Genomic DNA, 18,944 nt, shown 5'->3' with positions numbered 1-18,944 from the left:
ATAAGCATTTAAAAGCAGATTGTATATTCCTATTAGGGATTATTCTTCCTGTGTGGACATATCCGCTAGATTTTTCGGGGATATCTATAAATAAATAAAAATTTAGATGTTAGTCTTAATGTTTCATCTACATTAAAACAATCGAACAGTTCCAAAACAACTAAAGGTTTATTTTCCCTTTTAAGAGATACACGTAGTACACCTTACCTATAAAATATATGGTTGATGTGCTTTCTTATATAAGCTCTGAGACCAAGAAATTTGCCGTATATACGATGTAGTGTCGTCTTGAGGAAATCTCTCTCCCTTGGATCTTCACTATCGAACAGCTCAAGTAACTGAAATGACAATTTTTAAAATGGTAAATTTGCATCGGGGACAAAGAATATTAATTTTGGTTATACCATTACATCAATGTTTGTTAGCATTGTACACTCAGTACTTTCCCGAGTTCTGAGAACAAAATGAGAATGAAAAAATATAAGGAACATGTTAGTTATTATTTAGCTCAGATAGTGTGGTATCAAGGCTCATCTCAATACCAATTAGCTTCTAGTCCAAAACAAGGGGCATGCCTCAACTACTGACTGTGGAAACATCGCTCATTTTGGCCAACGGGAAGAGGAAAAAATGAAGGAGCAAAAATGACCACTTTTATCAATTGCAAAAAACCAACAAAGAGCAATCTACAACCTTGTCAGTCTTCTAAATACTGTTTCTCTCTTGTATAGAACCTTCTCTTTGAGGTTGGACCGTTTGGATTCAAATACATAAAATAGTAAGTTAAAATCTTGTAAGATTTGGGTTTATTTACTTTGAAAACAATTACTTTCCGGACATCATGGTGGTGTAACAATCCTAATTGCTCAGCAAAATGTGATTTCAAAATACAAATCCGGGTTCTTCATAGGATTCATTAAACCTACAACAGGTTGCACTACTCAATTAAAGGCAGTGGACACTATTGCTATATAATACTCAAAGTAATTATTAGCACAAAACCTCACTTGGTAATGAGTAATGGGGAGAGTTTGATGGTATAAAACATTGTGAGAAACGGCTCCCTCTGAAGTGAAGTAGTTTTTGAGAAAGAAGTGTTTTTCCATGAATTTGGTTTTGAGACCTCAGATTTAAAATTTGAGGTCTCAAAATCAAGCATCTGAAAGCACACAACTTCGTGTGACAAGGGTGTTTCTTCTTTCATTACTATCTTGCAACTTCAACGACCAATTGAGCTCAAATTTTCACAGGTTTGTTATTTTATCCATATGTTGAGATACACCAGAGGTGTGAAGATTGGTCTTTGACAATCACAAATCGTGTCTAGTGACTTTAAGACACTTGATAAATACAAAACGTTTTCCATAAGTTAGACTAAATGTCATATAACAAAAGCTCATCCGCTCCGACAAATTTTGGTTTACATTATACTCATTTGAGAATTCAAGTGATATAAAGGAAAGGGCGCAATTCCTGTTTGTTTGTGTAGTACAGTACAAAACAGTGTTTTCAATTCAATGAGTGCATCAGAAGTTTGTACGTCATAGAATTTTAAAAAAACAAGCAACAAGCTCCAAAGAATTAATTTCGCTCAAATAGTCATCCTTTGGAGATTCATATTTTTGAAATTACTTCTTCATGAGCAATAGACCGGATAGATGTGTATTTTAATGTTGTCATTCCCCTGTTATTTGATGTACTATGGCATGCACTTTACTGAATGAACACAAACGGCCCTGTGTATAACATGTTGAAAAGTTGTTAATAAGATTTCTGCCTACGCTGTCCTTATGACGTCATCGTCTTACAGTACAACACAAATCTTATCACAAGCCCTAATCAGACACTCACATTGTACTAAATGTGCAGTTGATTTCATTTTGAGCAATGGTGCCGAGTACTGACCAACTCAAACGTGATAAAATCACAAAGGGACAAAGAGATAAACAGATTCATAAACACTGATGAATCTATTAATTTGGTGTTTGATTCGAGTTATATCGTATCACCTCTTGATATGAAATAATGTCAAAGACACATTTTTCATGAATGTTGATGTGAGACTCTAGAGAGACTTTTTTTGGTGATTATCTAAAGCATTGAAACAAAATTCCAATTTTTTGTTTTCACTGGTGGGGGGGGGGTGGAGGGAGAGGTGAGGGAAATCACAATCATTCTCATGTTTTATTCCTTTTCATGAATTCTGTTTCAAAACTTAGGAAATCTGTGTATTTACTGGTACATGTGGGGAAAAAAATCACACATATCTGATTTTATTTGTTTGCAGTGTACATGTACATACATATCCTGTACAGTGTACATGCAACAATAGAATATCTGATCTAAAATTTATACGATCTCAAATTTATACATTAAGTGGGGGCAAAAAACAAAGATCAATCATCAAGAGAAAACAAGCGTCTTGTTATTGTATATTTAAGCAGAACTTCTATAATGGCCAGTTTATCTGGAGCGCAGCTCCTCAATCAACATTTGAAGGAAAAGATAGACGGACGAGTTACACACACACACACACACGTACGGACGCAAGGTCCCCAAGTAAAGCCTCCAACACACACAAGTACTTGTTGAATCTCTCAAATGTCAACATCAAGTACAGGGACTTGATACTCTGTCTTCTACTTATATACCCTACAGAGTATATAACTGTAGCGTCCTTGCCTAAGAAGAAACGCTGGCTCTACGGGACCGGACGGCTTGACCGGAGAGAGATGTTTGTATTCAGGAGAGAGATAGAGGCTTGTCATATGGACAAAGGCTTCAATTTATTATAATATACTGATGTGTGGCGAACCTAGGATTAGATGTTTCTTTTCCTCCGAGGGTTTTCATCATCATTCCGTTAATCTGTTTTTCTCTTTCTTGTTGACTAGTTGGATTTTGAAGAGAGAGTTATTAAAAAAAATCAAATTCTGCGCTCTTTTTTGAAGTAAAGAAAAAAAATGAATCATTTATGGCTTTATAAATGCAAAATACTGTCTATCCACTTAAACCTGTTGTGAACATTTTGTCTTGTTGTTCTGGTTGGATTTTTAAAAGAGAGTTATTCAATTTACTTTAAGCTCTTTTCCCAAGGTAAGAAAGAAAAAAAAAATCATTTATGGCCCTTTAAATGTAAACTACTGACTATCCACTTCAACCTGTTGTGGAAAGTTGTTCTTGCCCTTTTTTACAAACAGTTATCTTCCCCACTCTGACGTCACATGCGTTTACTTTCTGTCAATGGTCTGCCAGTTTGGAAGTCAAATTGTACGTTAAGATGCAGTGAGTTGGTAAACACGAACGCATCGCACATGAGTACAAAAGTAGAAAGTGGCTTCAAAGAAGGAGCAGGATTGATTTATTTATGACGCCAGGTGAAACAAGTGAAATGGGTCAATACTTTAGGGCCAATTCTTTTCCTTTGAAAGTGCTTTTAAAGGTGGGGTCATAGATTGTTTTTTTTTTTTTGTCAACGAATGTTGATAAATACAGTAGGGAAAAAAAAGTCACATGTAAAAAATTCAGCTGAATCAGTCTGTACTTGCTGAAAAAAATAATAACTGTCAAGGTATTTTCACAAGTTTGTGAATCAGTCAACATTTAGCGAGGTGACGGCGGGTGATAACCAAATCTCTAGGCGCAGCGTTCCCAAACAGACACCAACGCTCACAATTCTGAGAAAAGATTCATTTTCTCAAACTCAAATATTTTTGAGTGAAAAATATCCAAACCCTATTTACCTCACAAAGGGAATCCTTTTCTTAAATTGCTTTTTAGCTGCAGTGGTTGTCCTGAAGTAAATTTTTATGGTCACCCATTTTGAGGATATTTACCAGTGTCTGGCCCTTCCTTTAAGAAATACAATTTCCATAAGACATTAGTTTCCTCTTCCTCTCTATTTGCACAGTGAGCCTTTAACTTTCTCTGCGCCCATTATGCGTCCTGAGTGCCTGCATCTGTTCCAAGATTTTATTCACATTGTGCATACAGATTGTAATCAACATTTTAAGTAACACTCTTTATGCGAGTGACCAATACTAGCGTAGAAACCAATTAAAAAGTCAAAGAGCACAAACTCATTTTCCTTGGAAATTGGAAATAATTACATCGTTCTCTAAAAACCATGCATTGGTTACAATGAGGCTGGCAGATGAGAATGCCAAGTATCTAGTATCAAGTATCTAGAAATTTTCTAATTCTCTAGAAAAATTTGGGTTGATATTTCTTCCCTTTTAAAAACAAAACCATTTATTTATTACCAATCAATCTCACGCAAGTAATGTTTAAAAAAAAAATATATTAAATCCTGGGTTTATTATAGCTGTTCAGCGGTAATTTTGCTCACAAAATTTTGTTTAGCAAGAAATGAGTGGGGAACCAGTCAAGGCAAACCTCAATACACGGTATTTTGGCTGGTAAACCAAAATGACATGCAAGTTTTTGTGTTTACATGCTTTATGAAATTGGGACGTAGCATGAAAGGTCCCATAATGTCTCTTTAAATACTTAAAATTAAAACTCCTTTTGCACAACTCACTCAAGATGTGTTGATGAAATCAATACTAAGGCATACACAAGATTTCCCTCAGTTACCATGGTTACTATCCACCTCAGTCTAAAAATTTACAAATAGTAATTTGCCTGAGATAAAATTTGTCTCCCCGTTTGCACACACGCACACAAATGATGTTTCCAGAACCCATGTCTGGACCTTAGTGTCATTTATCAGAAGATTTTTCACAAAAACACTTAAAAGATTACCGAGTGTGTGTACACTGTACATGCATGTGTAAATGCATGAACATGCAATGTCAATGTATGTTGTCAACCGGTAGGCCTATATGCATAAAAGATGAATTTCTTCTCCACTTTATCGAAGTGTGTTTTTTTAACTCAATTTTTAGGTAATTTCTCAAAGATTGGGTGCTGCCCCGTGATCAAATTATGCAACCTAACACCTGCATCAATAACTTGGTTTTCTCACAGAGCGTGCAGTCATAATGTAATAATTCAAAGGTTTTTCCAAAGTGGAAGTGCCGTATTTCGAAAAAATTTGTTTGTTGCAAGTCCATTGTTTTTCCAAAACATATTGTGCTTTCTTTGTCAAGTCAGGTTTTCATTGCGACAATGATATTTTCAAGTATAAAACAATCATTCAAGAAGCTCCAAAAATGTTATGAAATGAAAAACCTTGGGTAGGCACAGGTAAATTGTTCAGCATTCTGACCTGAAGTGGTTCAACCCTTGCAAAACAAAAATAGGTCTACTAAGACCTTTCCATGAATTCCAAATTATAGCCTTGAATGATGTGACATCCCTTAGAGGCAATTGTGAGTAGTAAACATCCGCTTCGTCTTAAAGGACTGAAGATATTATGCTACTCTATGAACTCATTTCCCTACAGTACCAAGGATGAGTTGAGAGGCAGTGAAATTGACCGCGTCACAATGGGCGGAACGTCCTATAGGGAATAACAAACCCAGGGAGTTGATTCACTCTACTTGGAGAGAGACAAAAAAGTTGTTGAACTCCCTAGAAGACATGTATTTGTTTTCACCAGTGGGTTTTGTTGATGTTCAGGGTTCCCAGATGAATGGGTTGGAAATCACTGTTAACATCACATATTAAGCGGCACATAATGTACGGCCTGTTACTTCACTGAGGCTAACGAAGGCGATTGCCTCCATGCCTCCCTGGTCATTGCCTTGGTGCCCTTGAAATGCTCTGACAGTAGAAATTTACAAATGAGAAAAGGAATTGGTGCCTTTGCCCTTTTAAAAACGAAACATTCAGGTCCGCACATTAGGTACAGAGTTTTGTGCGGAGGGATGCAATCAACATGGCAGCTGATTGTTTGCATGCCTTGCCAACATTGCCATGTCATATCAAATACACCAGGCCTGGTATCACAAACAGGCCATGAAGGGCATGCCCTGTTGCCCCTGGTATTGGCCTTGGCGCCCATTCAAAATGTTCCCATTGTTTTTAAGATTTTCCAATGGAAGTGTCCTTTGCAAAATGAAAATGGCTGTGCCCTTTCCGAACTGAAATGCGAGGCACTATACACGTGTCTCATCTGAAACGCAAGGTGTTTACAACGTTATTAGGAAAGTGTGGTAACGTCACTTGATTGCAGGCTTAATGCACAACACTGTACTTAACCATGTTATGCACTGTACTTGACATAGCATTGAAAGCATGTGTGCCTTTGTTTAGCAACTCTATAAATTTTCAACCAGCATTTGTGTAAATAAGGAAATTAGTATTTCCGCTAAGCTCATAAACCTGTGTACAAGTTTTATGTTTTTTCTATCAACCAAAGGAAATAATTCAGAGTTATAAATAGAAAAATACCTTATTAATTTTTGTCTAATATATAATTTTGTTTTGAAGAAGAAGACTTGTCAAGAGTGGGACTTGTACCTGCGACCTCAGGAATAACAAGCTAAAGGTTGCAAGGTCAACGTCCAGCTGTAGTCAATTTTCTTTGTTCATTCCAAAATTATTTTAAAATATAGCGAGTCAGTTTCAAGTGTAGTTTATTAATACATAACTTTTGATGTAAACAATTACACATTACCGACAATCAATTATGCCAAAAACAGTACTGTACAAAAAAATTAAGTAAAACACGCTGTATTTCAATCATAAGAAAATGCAAACATTTTTGGTTGATAAAAAATAAAAAAATAAAAAAATAAAAATTACAAAAAACTTACCTGTAATACAAACTTCTGGTCAATGTGCTTCTTGGCCGTGTTTGGTTGGAAGTCCGGTGATTCCAAGAATCGTAGGAAAAATTCATAAACAAGCTGCAAATGGAAAATGGAAATGAAAGAGAGCGGTCAAGTGGGGAAGGGACAAATACTGGATACTCGGTTTGTTCTCTAGAGAGCAGTGGGGGAAGAAGGCAGTTAGTCAGGCTTGGTTTGAAGGAGGACTTGAAGAACATCTAAGATGGAGGGATGACGTGGTCATCAAATGGGTAGGACCGCATCAACATGGGATGGTGGAATATAGATAGATACCTTAGGCCTAATCAAAATTATGTTTTGTTTGCTATGAAAAATTGGGGAAAAAAAATTATTTTACAGAGAAAAATAATTATTCTGGGAAAAACAAAATGTTCAGATTTAAAAATGCAGTATCATAAGATATCAGGCGTATACTAGTTGTAGTACTTGCTTATAAGGAGAGGGAGTATATTTTTTCCATTGTTTTATTTTTGTTTACTTCATCACGAGATGCAAATCATTAGATATCAGTGAATTTTTCTTGATGTTTTCTTGACGGTCCTTTGAGATACAACTTCAGCTTATTATATGTTTTACTTTTAAAATAACACACTATAATGTGCCTTCACATTAGAGAATTAAAATGAGGTATTCCAACGAGTTAATTAAATCCCATTAATCAAACCGTGCAATCGCCCTGCAGAAATTTCATCAAAATTCACGGGGCATGTTTGAGTAACATAGGGATTTGTCAGGAATTTTGTGCACATTATCAGCCTTTTTTATTATGGTGGCTCCAAGTCCAATTTTCTTGACTTAAACTATCTCAGAAAAAAAATATTTCTCTGGAGGACTGGTATGAGAACGAATTTTGTGAGCTTTCAATACGAAACTACTCCTTATTGTTTGGAATGCCAGAGTGCTCTTTACAAACTGAACAGTAATGGAGGTACATCTGCTGACGCAAATGAACGTCCCTTCCCTGTTTCATAAATCCTTTTGAGCTTTTTTGATGGATCTGGGATGTCATTCTAAAAGGAAATTGCTAATTTTGACCATTTCATGATGGCGCTTGTCATCCATTTTGGAGTTAAACAAATTGCAGAAAAAGGTAAATGCGCATTGGGGTTGCCTTCTTGGTCAGATAGACTGCTTTTGCAAGTAGTTACACATATCCTGGTTCAAAACAACTACAAGTCAATAAATTTGCGGTACTTTCCCAAACAATACAAATTTGACTGAGCAAATTTTACACAATTTTTTTCGAAATTGTATTTTAAAATCCTCTAAGCTAGTAAGTGGCAAAGAGGAACAGGAGGTGACCAGCACCTCGTTGTTCTACAACACAAATTGCAAACTAATACACTGTCAAAAAAACAAAAAAACCCACCCCAAAACAGATGCGCAATATAAAGGCAGAACAAACAATCATCCATTGTTCTCTAATCTACATACTCATTCATCAATGTAATGATGAACACCATTCAATTAGAGCTGCCCAGATTGACAGTACTACAAATACAATCAACTCAAGATTAAAATCTCTTCACTATGGTACATAGAAAGGAGCTGTTGATACAGCTCATTATGCTCCCACCTCCATCTCTAGTCAACATCTTAATAATGCCCATTTCTCTGAATTCTTTGGTGTACACAGGATGCAAATCAACCCATTATAACTGATGGGGTGTGACATATACAACTTGTAAGATGTGCGCTTGCATCATATGAAATTACAAGTCATAACTCACGGCGTTGACTCGAATGAGGAAAGGGTTTGCTGCTGTATGAACTGAGAGCACCAAATTGTCAACAACAAAAAATCTTCGAAGTGTGGAGGTGATTGTGGGGGAAGTCAACAGGGCCTAGTTTGTTTGAGGATTGAGGGAGGGCAAACAACCGGAATTCCGCTGCAATCACCTTGTATTAGCAGGATAAAGAAATTTGGTCATACACTTGCAATTCCCCTGTTGGGCATACATGTATTGTAAGTAAGTGCAAAGGCAAAAATAGGACAGCAATTTGTTTGAGTAAACACAAATGAGATGATTTTGTTCAGGACTTCATCCGGTGTAAAATTTTTGTTTGGCCTTGAGGGCGATTTGGAGATGTTATTAACTTATAATTGGGAAGGAAACAAAATCTGCAGAAAGAAAAAAAAAATTATTTTACATTATTCATGTTTTTTTCAGAGATAACATGTTTGAGAAAGTTCCAGTGTAAAATATTTGCATGGCTGAATAAAGTTAAGGAGATAACATTATCTTGTCATATTTGTTAATTTTAAAAATGACAAGTTTACGCAGGTGTTAATTTTTTAGGGAAATACAGAACAAGACCACGTAGGACACCAATGAAATAAGAAAATCTTTCACCTGTAGGTGTGGCCAAGCCGCTTCTAATGTCGGCTCATCTTCTTCAGGGTCAAACTCGGCACCGCTGGGGTTTGAAGGTGGGGGCAACGTTCGGAACATATTGATTGAAAACTGTAAATTAGTACAAAACACAAACATAGAAATTAATTAAAACACATTTCTGAATGGCTCAGTTCCTTAATTGTGATTTCATATTCGTAGAGTTTAAAAGGGTACTTACAATGTATAATGCCAAACCCAAATAAAATATGGAAAACCAAGAACACAAAAAAACCTTAATACAAGTTTTTCTGAGAAAACGAATGTTCCTTTTTGTCAAAAAACCACGTTTGATATGTAAATAAAAATGCAAAAGCCACATTGGGGGCATTCGATAAGCTTCCCTGGGTCGACCCTGCAGTGCTCACATGGCTGAGCCCCTGACAAGGGCTAATAAAACAATCACAATCGCCCTCTGGTGGTGACGTCATGCACCTCGGGCCAGCCCCAAGTGACCCACTCCACAAGCAGGGCACTGGAGGCTGACCCGGTTGAGCCTCTGGAATGACGTCAAAGCTAGTTGAACGTACCGGGGGCAGACCGGAGTTGACCCAGGGAAGCTAATCCAACGCACCGATTATCATGTGGTGACAAAACACTCCCTCATTTTGTAAATCATTCAGAAAAGCTGCCTACATTATTATTATTTTTCCACAGAGGTGTATTATTAAAATAAAATAAAGTGAGCACTTGATACAATTTGAAGAGATCCGATGCACAAAATGACATCTTTGCATTATTAACAAACTGTATAAAACATTAAATGGTTGATGAACAAATGTTTCATCTTGTATTCAGATAAGACGTAAGGTCGTAGGCCCCAGGTGTTTTGTAATGCATGTAAACCATAGAGCTAGTGTAAACAAAGTCACGTTCAAAATGTTAGAAAGAAGACAACAGATTGTCTCCAATCTGTTACCGTGGTATAACAAAACAATTGTTGACTGCCATGATGGGATCCGTGGTGTTTTGTAAACCTTCGAGGGGGGAAAATGGCAGCAGATGCAAAGCCTTGGGTGCCTTTTGCCCCAGAGGGTTTACAAAACACCACGGACCCCATCATGACAAACCACAATTGTTTTGTTTTAACACCGTAACAGATTGGAGGTGATCTGTTTTCTTCATCCTAACATTATTAACTGGACTTTTTACATGCATTAAAAAAACACGCAGGGCCTGTGGCTATTCGTCACATCTGAACCTGTGATAACTTTTCTTTACAAAACGGTTAATAAATACATGTAAATGACTTGTTAAGAATGCAAAGATGTCACATTGTGCATGAGTTATTTTCATTTTCCGTATTGGTTTACATCTGAGATGGTGATAAAGTTGTGTCAATACAGAAGATTTATATGGGATATCCAACAGACAGCTCCTGGGGTCGATTTCATAAAGATAGTCCTAACTAAGGACTGGTCCTAACTAAGGGCTAGTCCTAAACAGTGTTGTAGCTAGATAAATTTTAGTGGTGGGCTCTAAATCCAATTTAGTCCACCAAGGGCGAGCAACAAAATGATTAATGTTTAAACATGTTACTTATAGGGGCATCGTTGCTGAAGTGTAATCTGGGGGTAATTTGTGCTGGGCAGCACAGTGTATTTTGCTCAGAATGCTGGGCAAAATATGTCAGTCCTGGGCAGGCCCGCCCGGCACGGCCCACCGTGGCTGCAATGCTGGTTCTAGAACTCTTTACTAACTCATCCTAACCCGAGATCTTAACTCTTTGTGAAACCCATCTCTGGCTATTTTTGTGCAGCCTAGCTTCCAACTCACAGAAACCTTACCATTTTAACAGCTTCTGGATAAATAGGCTCTGTTATGACGCTCCTCTGATGGGTGACAAACTCCACCAGCTCGTTCAGAGCGGCTCGTTTGACCTCCTTCCATTTCAGGTCACTGAGTGGGTCTGATATAAAGTCAAAGACCACACTGCACTGCTGCAGCTTCTTTGTGAACAGGTCTTCTCTCTCTGCTGGGGTGGCATCTGCAAAGGGAAGGAAAATATAGAGAAGAAACCTTCATGAAAATAAACATACAAATATTTTCATTCTTTTTGAAATAATTTTTCAAATAATAAAATGTGAAATAGACAGGGTCAAAGGTCATGGCTCATAAAACCCCAAATTCAATGTATAATTAAATTTTTGTTTTTGGTACATTTATTTGTTACCAGTTGACTGTATTATTCTTGAACTTTATAAATGACCTGTACAAAGGTTGAACCTTAGGTGATATAGGAAAACAACATTCTCCCCCAGCCTTATCCTGTCCAAATGTTGCTTTTGTCATTGTTTTTGTGGGTCTATTTGATCTTGTGCAACGCATGCTAAATTTTGTATTTTACCTGTTTATATTTTGAGAGGTGTAAAATCAATAAAAATAATAATCATACAGAAGACAGCTAACTTAATAAACAAGTACAAGTAGCGGGACACCTGCAACAGAAAGAGATCTGCCAGAGCTTGTAGTGAATGATAGAAATATTTACCCAAAAACATGGCAGCCGAAAAAGACTGGATAACCTCTTGACCCTTGTTACTGTTATTCAGTGGACTGCTTGACTGCACAGTCGGCCTTGAATCACAATTACTTTCACTGCACACAACAGTGCATTATTCAGGGATACACGTAGCATACAGGTGTGTTGGATGTGACGTGTGTACCCGCAGTGGCATGCTTACAATTACATACAAGAATTCAATTCTTATTTAATCATTATGACATATGACCAGGCCTGTTTGCTTTGTTTTTTTCGGAAATGGCAAGGGCACCAAAGCATTTTCTCTTTGGTAAAGGGCACCCTATGAGGAAATTGTTAAGTTCTACTGGAGCATTATAAGGGCATGAAGGCATTGACATTGGGACATGGAGGCAATTCCCTTTGTTGCCTCCATGAAGTCTCAGGCTTGATGTAAAGTTCAATTTACGTGTTGATTAATTCCCCCCAAAAATCTCTGACTATACATGAACAATATCGCATTTTTCTGCTGCAGAATTCCCGAATACTTCATGACCATAGAGCTTTACAATCCTTGCTTAAATACATTGTATGAATGTCCATGTACATGTACACCAAATGTATTAAGGAATTTGCAAAACAACTTTGAAAAACAAACCAGTGTCAAGTTTTCTGACGCACAAGTACACAGTGCACTTCATGCAGGTCTAAGGCCAAGACCTTGCGGTTGCACTATGACAATAATCAGATGTTTGTTTTTTGTTTTTCTTTCACAATGTTATATTTCCCCTTCTGAAGAGCCAGGGTTCAGGTATAATGTCTACACTAGAGCGATTGCTGAAAGTCAAGGGTGTCAATGGTTAGTCAATGGCCGTTTTTTTTCCCTGTTTTTTTTTTATGCGGGGTCATCATTGGTGCACAATGTTGTTATCTAAAGCACTGCTCCACCATGCTTCATGTTATGAGATTGTTATTGATTCATTCTGCTCCTGTGTGGGTTTTCAATCAAGAAATACAGCATGAAAAAAACCTCTGGTTGATTCAGTATGGGACAGTTGTACTAAGTAGGCCTACGTACATGTTTTATGTACATGTATGTACTTGTACTAAAGTAACAGGTTGTGTGACTTTGGGATCACTTACTGTTCATACATGGTGTACTCTGCTATTGCTTTTTTGAACAGGAAGAACAAGTGTATCATGTGTGTAAAATAAGGCCATGTAGTAAAAAATGTATTTAAAAAAAATGCTTAGTAGCATCTCCAATTGGCTGGGAAAAAATGCCCCTGACCTAATATTGTTCTTAATTTCCGTCTTAAAAAACCTCATTAACAAATACTGTAGAAACTAAAGAACACTTGGCACAACCAATGAAAGGGAGAATTGACCGTTACATCTCAAATTCATCGCTCCTACAGTGCGGTGATAACCAAATGGAAGTTGACAACTGATACCGACTTGAAACCAAGACTGCAAGTACATGTAGCATGGTGCTCATCATGCATTGCCAATTGCTCCATATTGAAGTACCCCATACATTTATGTTGTGTTAGTCTGGGTGCAAGCCTATTTGCGCAAGCGCTACCTGCATAGTGACTGCAGGCAATGCGGTGGATGGTTTATTGAACTGGCCAATTGGAGAGGTGAAAGATCAATAAATCTCTCTCCCCCCCCTCCCCACACTCAGCAAACATTGAAAAGGAAGGATGTTAAACCGATGACCTGACCCGACCAATTTCCAGTTGATAATGCTCATAGAAGCTACATGTTTGTAGACAAGGATCTTCAGCATATTACCTTAAGATTCCAAGAAAAATACTTAAACTGTTAGCATGATTATTTTGTAAAAGTGTTTGACATCAAGTGCATCTTCTGCTTTAATGTTCTTCCTTATCTCAGACCCTCAGATCTTCTAACCTTTAACTAAATTTGTCTCGACTGGCTTACACTGGACATTTTTAATGCCCAGGGTGCCCTCTTTCCAGTATAGTCGGGCAACTTACATGTACTTAAATATTCAACATGTTGTAGCATGTGCAGACATGCACTAACTATGCTACTTTTTGTTTCTCCCACACAATGAGGAAAAGAAGGGATACTTGAAAGGGTTTGTTGCGTAACCTCTGATTTAAGACATTTGTCTTTTTATACAAAAGTGGCTTACAACTTACAAGCGTGGATAGGCTGCCAACATAGTTTATCATTGCATTAGCTAAGGCTTAGAGCGACAGAGTGCACGAGCATGTACCAAACGTTTTTTTTTTTTAAAACAATAACCTTTAAAACTTTCCCATCTACATTGTAAGCTGCAGACAGTACACTAACAAACACATGCTATCCATTCAAGGAGACGTTAGAAGTTCAGCATTTAGTAGGAGCATAAATTGCAAATTCGCTCTACAGGGTAGACGCGCTGAAGATTCTTCACACTGTCGGCTGCCATGTTTCCAGACTCAAAATTTGGATATTGGATGTCACAATTTACATTTGGCAATCTCGGGGAGTTGAGACGTGGCAAATGTCAAACTGTGCAAACGAACGCTGGGATTAACAAACCTTGACATTTGTTGGCTACAACTGCACGTTCCTTCCTTCCCTTTTGTCACTGTTTATATATTTTAATTGTTCTAAGCATGCATTGGAACCAATCAGTGGTTTACAACACACACTAAAGAATCATCACCTGGATAGTAGTATTTAACAATATATTTGAACTGAAAATTTGAGTATGTTTTGAAATAAAAATTAACATAAAAACAATTCTCACTTTGTTTTGAACTCCACTTTAAATTTAGCGCATTCCTCAGACATGGTTTGGAGGTTTGACAGAGCGCAATTGCACACACACTCCTTAAAAATGATTGACTGTTCAAGCCCAGAAAATTGTTTTGAATCAGATGTTACTTCTTTGACTTTGTTGTCAATGTCTAGAAGACCATACTGCAAAATGCATTTGTAAGAAGTTGACATTATTGATGACAACATGAGTACAAACGAATTGGGTTATTTTTTATGAGTTTCAAAAGAAAAAAAAGATAAGAAATCCAAACACCAAACTGTTCCAAGAAAACTGCCAGGCACCCCATTTAATGATTTAGCACTTAACCGTTACTGAATGCCTCAATGTCAAACCTAATGATTCTTCATCCATTATTTAGCAGTCACAATGTCCACGTACATGTATTTTAACTTGTGCTGTTGTGCAATCAATTGCCAACAATACTTGGTTTGGCAACAATATTCAAAAGATGCCATATGGCATATGGCATGGTATGTACCATGACGGAGTGATCAGAACGAAGCAGGCAGAATTTGGAAAGGCAGCCCAATAACAAGGACATGAAAAGAAAAACACACCCAAACAATCTGATGTTCTTTAGTACTTCATGCTATAAAAGTAAAACAAGTGACATATTGCACTTGCCTATGATACAAAATCCACCACGCACAGTGAATTACACTGTACATGTGTGCATTTGTAAGATGGATGAGTACTACAGTACAGTGGGTCGTCCAGGGTGCTCTTTGTGATTGACGCAGGGGGGCAAAGGCCACTTTCTTTTCAACCAATGTATACCTGTCCAGAGTTTGCCTAATTGTTAGGTAAATAAGGTTCCTCTCACTCTCTTGGTTACCTCCTTAAAGGATGTAACCTCCGAGGGTCAATTGATCTTAAGTCCCTCTCCTTGTTCTCATTATCGATGGGTTAGCAGCTACAATAGAGAAGGGGATAAAGAGAAACATGTTTTGCCATTCATGACTCTTGAATCATGTGTGCTGAAAAGGACCCATTTGAGAGCACCCTTTCTTGAACAGGTGCCCCAAGGTCGAACTCGGTTTTGTGATGCACTCATTTTGCAATAAATAGACCTCATAAAAGTGGGGACAAACTACACTTCTCTCACCTCACAGTGATAGTATTGTGTGTGATACCATTAACTCTGGTGGAAAAAATTGCAATGCAATCAATTTACTGATGCAACTTTTTTTTTCAATTGAAGTGTAATGCAAACGGGTGCATTGCCGGCCTACATACATCATGTACATGTACCAGAGTACCGCGATGTCATAGGCATAATGCTTTGTACAATGTACAGTTTACATGTAGTTAAGAATCTAACTGCATACATATTTTGTAATCCTTTTACTTCTAAATAATGAATGTTTTTAAGTTTCATCGCTTCTTCCCTATGTTCTTTCCAATTTAAAAACAAGTGGATTTTGTGTATTTGCTTACTAAATTGGAAATAAAAATAAAAATGTTTAAACATTGATATTAATTCAAACGGCCTGTACATCATGTTACCCTGTATGTTAAAGTACTCTTTACTTTTTCACCTGCAACATGTGTACTTGCTGTGGTGCCCTGTGCTTGCTGTGGTGCCCTCTGCAAATTCCAACACAAGCTAAAATTGTCCTGATACATGTAGAAGTGCCCCCTTACCAGTAAGGGAAATTACTGTGCCCCTTTATCAAGGCCTGTTTATGTATTGCACAAATGGTTATCTTTTCCTGTAGGACACTCCCTTTAAAGGAACACGTTGCCTTGGATCAGGCTCCAAAATTTAGATCTGTGAAGTGTTACTATAGTACATGTAGGCTTACAATGTACATGTAGTAACGTTTTTCAGAAAGTGTACTCCTGTTTTAGGCAATCTTCTTTCTGCGTGGACATATTATCTCAAAAACACATCCTGCCAGCAAGAAATTTTCACAGTATACATGTAAGTTTTATTGTATCATATATGCCCTACATGTACATATATATGTATACATCTACTTTTAATTGAAGCAATCGAACGGTTCCGGAAAAAAAAACAAAGGTATACTTTGCCTATAAGTTGTGGCTTGTTTACTTACAAGTTATAATAATGACTGTGATGATAACAGGTATCAACAGGTCATCATCTCCAAAGTTGCTGGTACTGTACATGTAAATCCAGACACAGATTTAAGGGTGAGGTTTGCATTTATTGTCAAATCAAAATAATTTCAATTCCCTTGCTCCTTGTGATTAAAGAAGCAAGATATGTTTTCTTGTTGTAGCCCTTTTGCCAAATGTTGTTTGGGGCGAACTTGCAATAAACAAAATAAAAAAAAACATTTACCCCTAAAACTCAAAAAATATTATCCTGTAAAAATCAAGCAATAAAAACAAAACTTACTCTGGTACTGTACAATGTACATGTACATCAGTAAGTGTTCATCGTAGGGGGCATTTATCAATGAAAATGACAATTTCTTAGAAATCATCAAGAATCATCCATCCACAGCCAAGATGTTCGGAAGGCGTAACATTAATTATCTCCGTCTTCAAAGAAGCAATCTCACTTGTTTCATTAGATTTGATTTCAGTTGTGGTACCCCCCCCCCGCCCAAAAAAGTTCCACACACATATAATAGGAGACTTTAGAGACGCTGGCGGCAGCAGACATGAAGGTCTTTGTATGCGGCTCTGAGCTTGCATGCACATGCTCAGTATTGCGTGCATACATGTAGGTTTGAGCACGAACAAAACTGTCTAGAACTGTGTAAAAGGAACACCCAAAACAGGGGGGGGGGGGGCGGAAGGGGTATTGCGCAATCTTTTGCTAGCGCGTTTTGGGTACACTCCATTTTAAAAATAGGTGATGACAATATTAAACAAGAAAAGATAACATGAATACCGCTGAAATGCTCTCTTTAACAGCACTAAAAACATAACAGTACTTATTGTAAGAGTATTTTCAATTGTGAAACTGATTAGTTTTACATAAAATGCTTAAACATTTTACCAACAATTTTCGTTGGCTTATTGCAGCGGCCAACATGTATGAATGGGTCCAGGCGGGAGTTTCGTTACAAAACGTCACCCCTAAAATGGCTGTAAACATCGACATAATGTGAAAAAAATTATCGCTCATTTTTTTTTTACTGAACGTTATGATGAGGGATAGAACTGTCTTTCCTAAAAGTTTAAACAAAATCCCTCCGTACATCCTCTGGATATTTGACGTTTTTTTAAGAGGTATTTTTGAGAAAATGGTTTCTGCCTATACTTGGTTTCAACGCAAACGATCGTCTGTTGACGGACGGGAACATTCGCCGCAGGTAATGTTAATTCTGAGGCAAGCGCACATCTTAAACATAGTATGTAAGACATGTCGTTTACGCTAAATATATGTTGCTTATTAAATTATTAAGTTACTGAAGCAGTTGGCAATGCGAAAAAAATCATTTTACGATGTTTTCTAGTGTAAAAATTGGGTGAATTAACACTATTTAGAGATAAACGCACACTTTGATTAAATGGACGCGTCCAGGCAGTCTCAACGGCCGCGCGCCTGCGTTCAAAGGGTAGAACGTATTCAAAATCTTTTAATTTTGTATAGGGAATGTACGTGCACTACACAGCGCACCGTTTGCGTATGTTTGTATGGAGAGCTTCGACCGGCGCTCGTCGTGAAAGAAGAATGAGATTATTTTCAACGTAGGTGGCGGGTTCGTGGCGCGACCCCTTCCGCCCCCCCCCCCCCCCGATCCAAAAGTCTCCCATTGCCATAGTGTCCATTTTGCAAGTTTAAAGAATTGAAGCCATGCCCCTCAAATTAGAGGGATACAAAAAAAAAGTTATTTTTATTGCTGTGCCCTTTTGATATTCAAGTTTCAGGCATGTTACCCTTCACAGTATACAGTTAAGGTTCAATGCCTCTATTCAGTCAACAAAAACTGACTTCCAAATTTCCATTTGGACCTCTATTGTAAAAAAAGTTATCTGAATGTCGCTATGCAAATAAATCTTCCCATATTCCTGCAAAAAATAGCAGGAGTATGAATACAAAAAAAAAATTGCAATTTTGTAAGAGTCCCGGGGACTCAACACTGCACAATTAGATTAAGAAGCAGTAAATTTCTGTGTGAATAAAAGCCAAATACAACAGAGCCCCCCTGTCAATGACAACTTCAACTAAATGCACTAGTGAAAGAGAAACCATGAAAAGACGATTGCTCTCATTGCTTTCAAAGCTGTTAGACTCCTTCAATAATTTTCACAGCTTTCTCTTTGCCAGCTTCGGAGAATGCAACTTGCCCTAATGACTACAGTGTATAATTTTTGTGCATTTGCAGACCGTGAATTATTCTAATAAAATTTTACGACTTCCTCGTACCTGCAGACAATGTAGAGTTGACCTTTTTAAGTAATCAAAGTACACTCTAAAAACCACAAAGAATTCCCTGATGTATTTGCATGATGAGATAGAAAATAAGTTCAGTTCGAAATATAATCTTTAGGTGTTAACAAATAAGTAACTTTTAACTCTCTGGTGTGCATTACAAGTATGTCTGATTTCT

At 37.4% G+C, this 18,944-nt stretch overlaps 1 protein-coding gene across 4 annotated transcripts in view; it reads right to left on the bottom strand.

Annotated features, from left to right (window-relative positions):
• LOC117294246 (serine/threonine-protein phosphatase 2A 56 kDa regulatory subunit delta isoform-like) overlaps positions 1-18,944 on the bottom strand; it is a 50,783-nt gene that overhangs the window by 13,986 nt on the left and 17,853 nt on the right. For all 4 annotated transcript variants that reach the window (XM_033776608.1, XM_033776631.1, XM_033776616.1 and 1 more), the window contains exons 4-7: positions 10,939-11,138; positions 9,113-9,223; positions 6,723-6,815; positions 208-338 (exon numbers count right to left, since the gene is read on the bottom strand). In XM_033776608.1, the coding sequence (XP_033632499.1) occupies positions 208-338; positions 6,723-6,815; positions 9,113-9,223; positions 10,939-11,138 (535 nt within the window). The remainder of the gene's footprint in view (positions 1-207; positions 339-6,722; positions 6,816-9,112; positions 9,224-10,938; positions 11,139-18,944) is intronic.

This window comes from Asterias rubens, chromosome 1 (assembly GCF_902459465.1).
Source record: "Asterias rubens chromosome 1, eAstRub1.3, whole genome shotgun sequence".
NCBI classification, from domain to species: domain Eukaryota; kingdom Metazoa; phylum Echinodermata; class Asteroidea; order Forcipulatida; family Asteriidae; genus Asterias; species Asterias rubens.
Note: the sequence above shows the minus strand (reverse complement) of the source record. Positions and strands in the feature narration are given on the sequence as shown.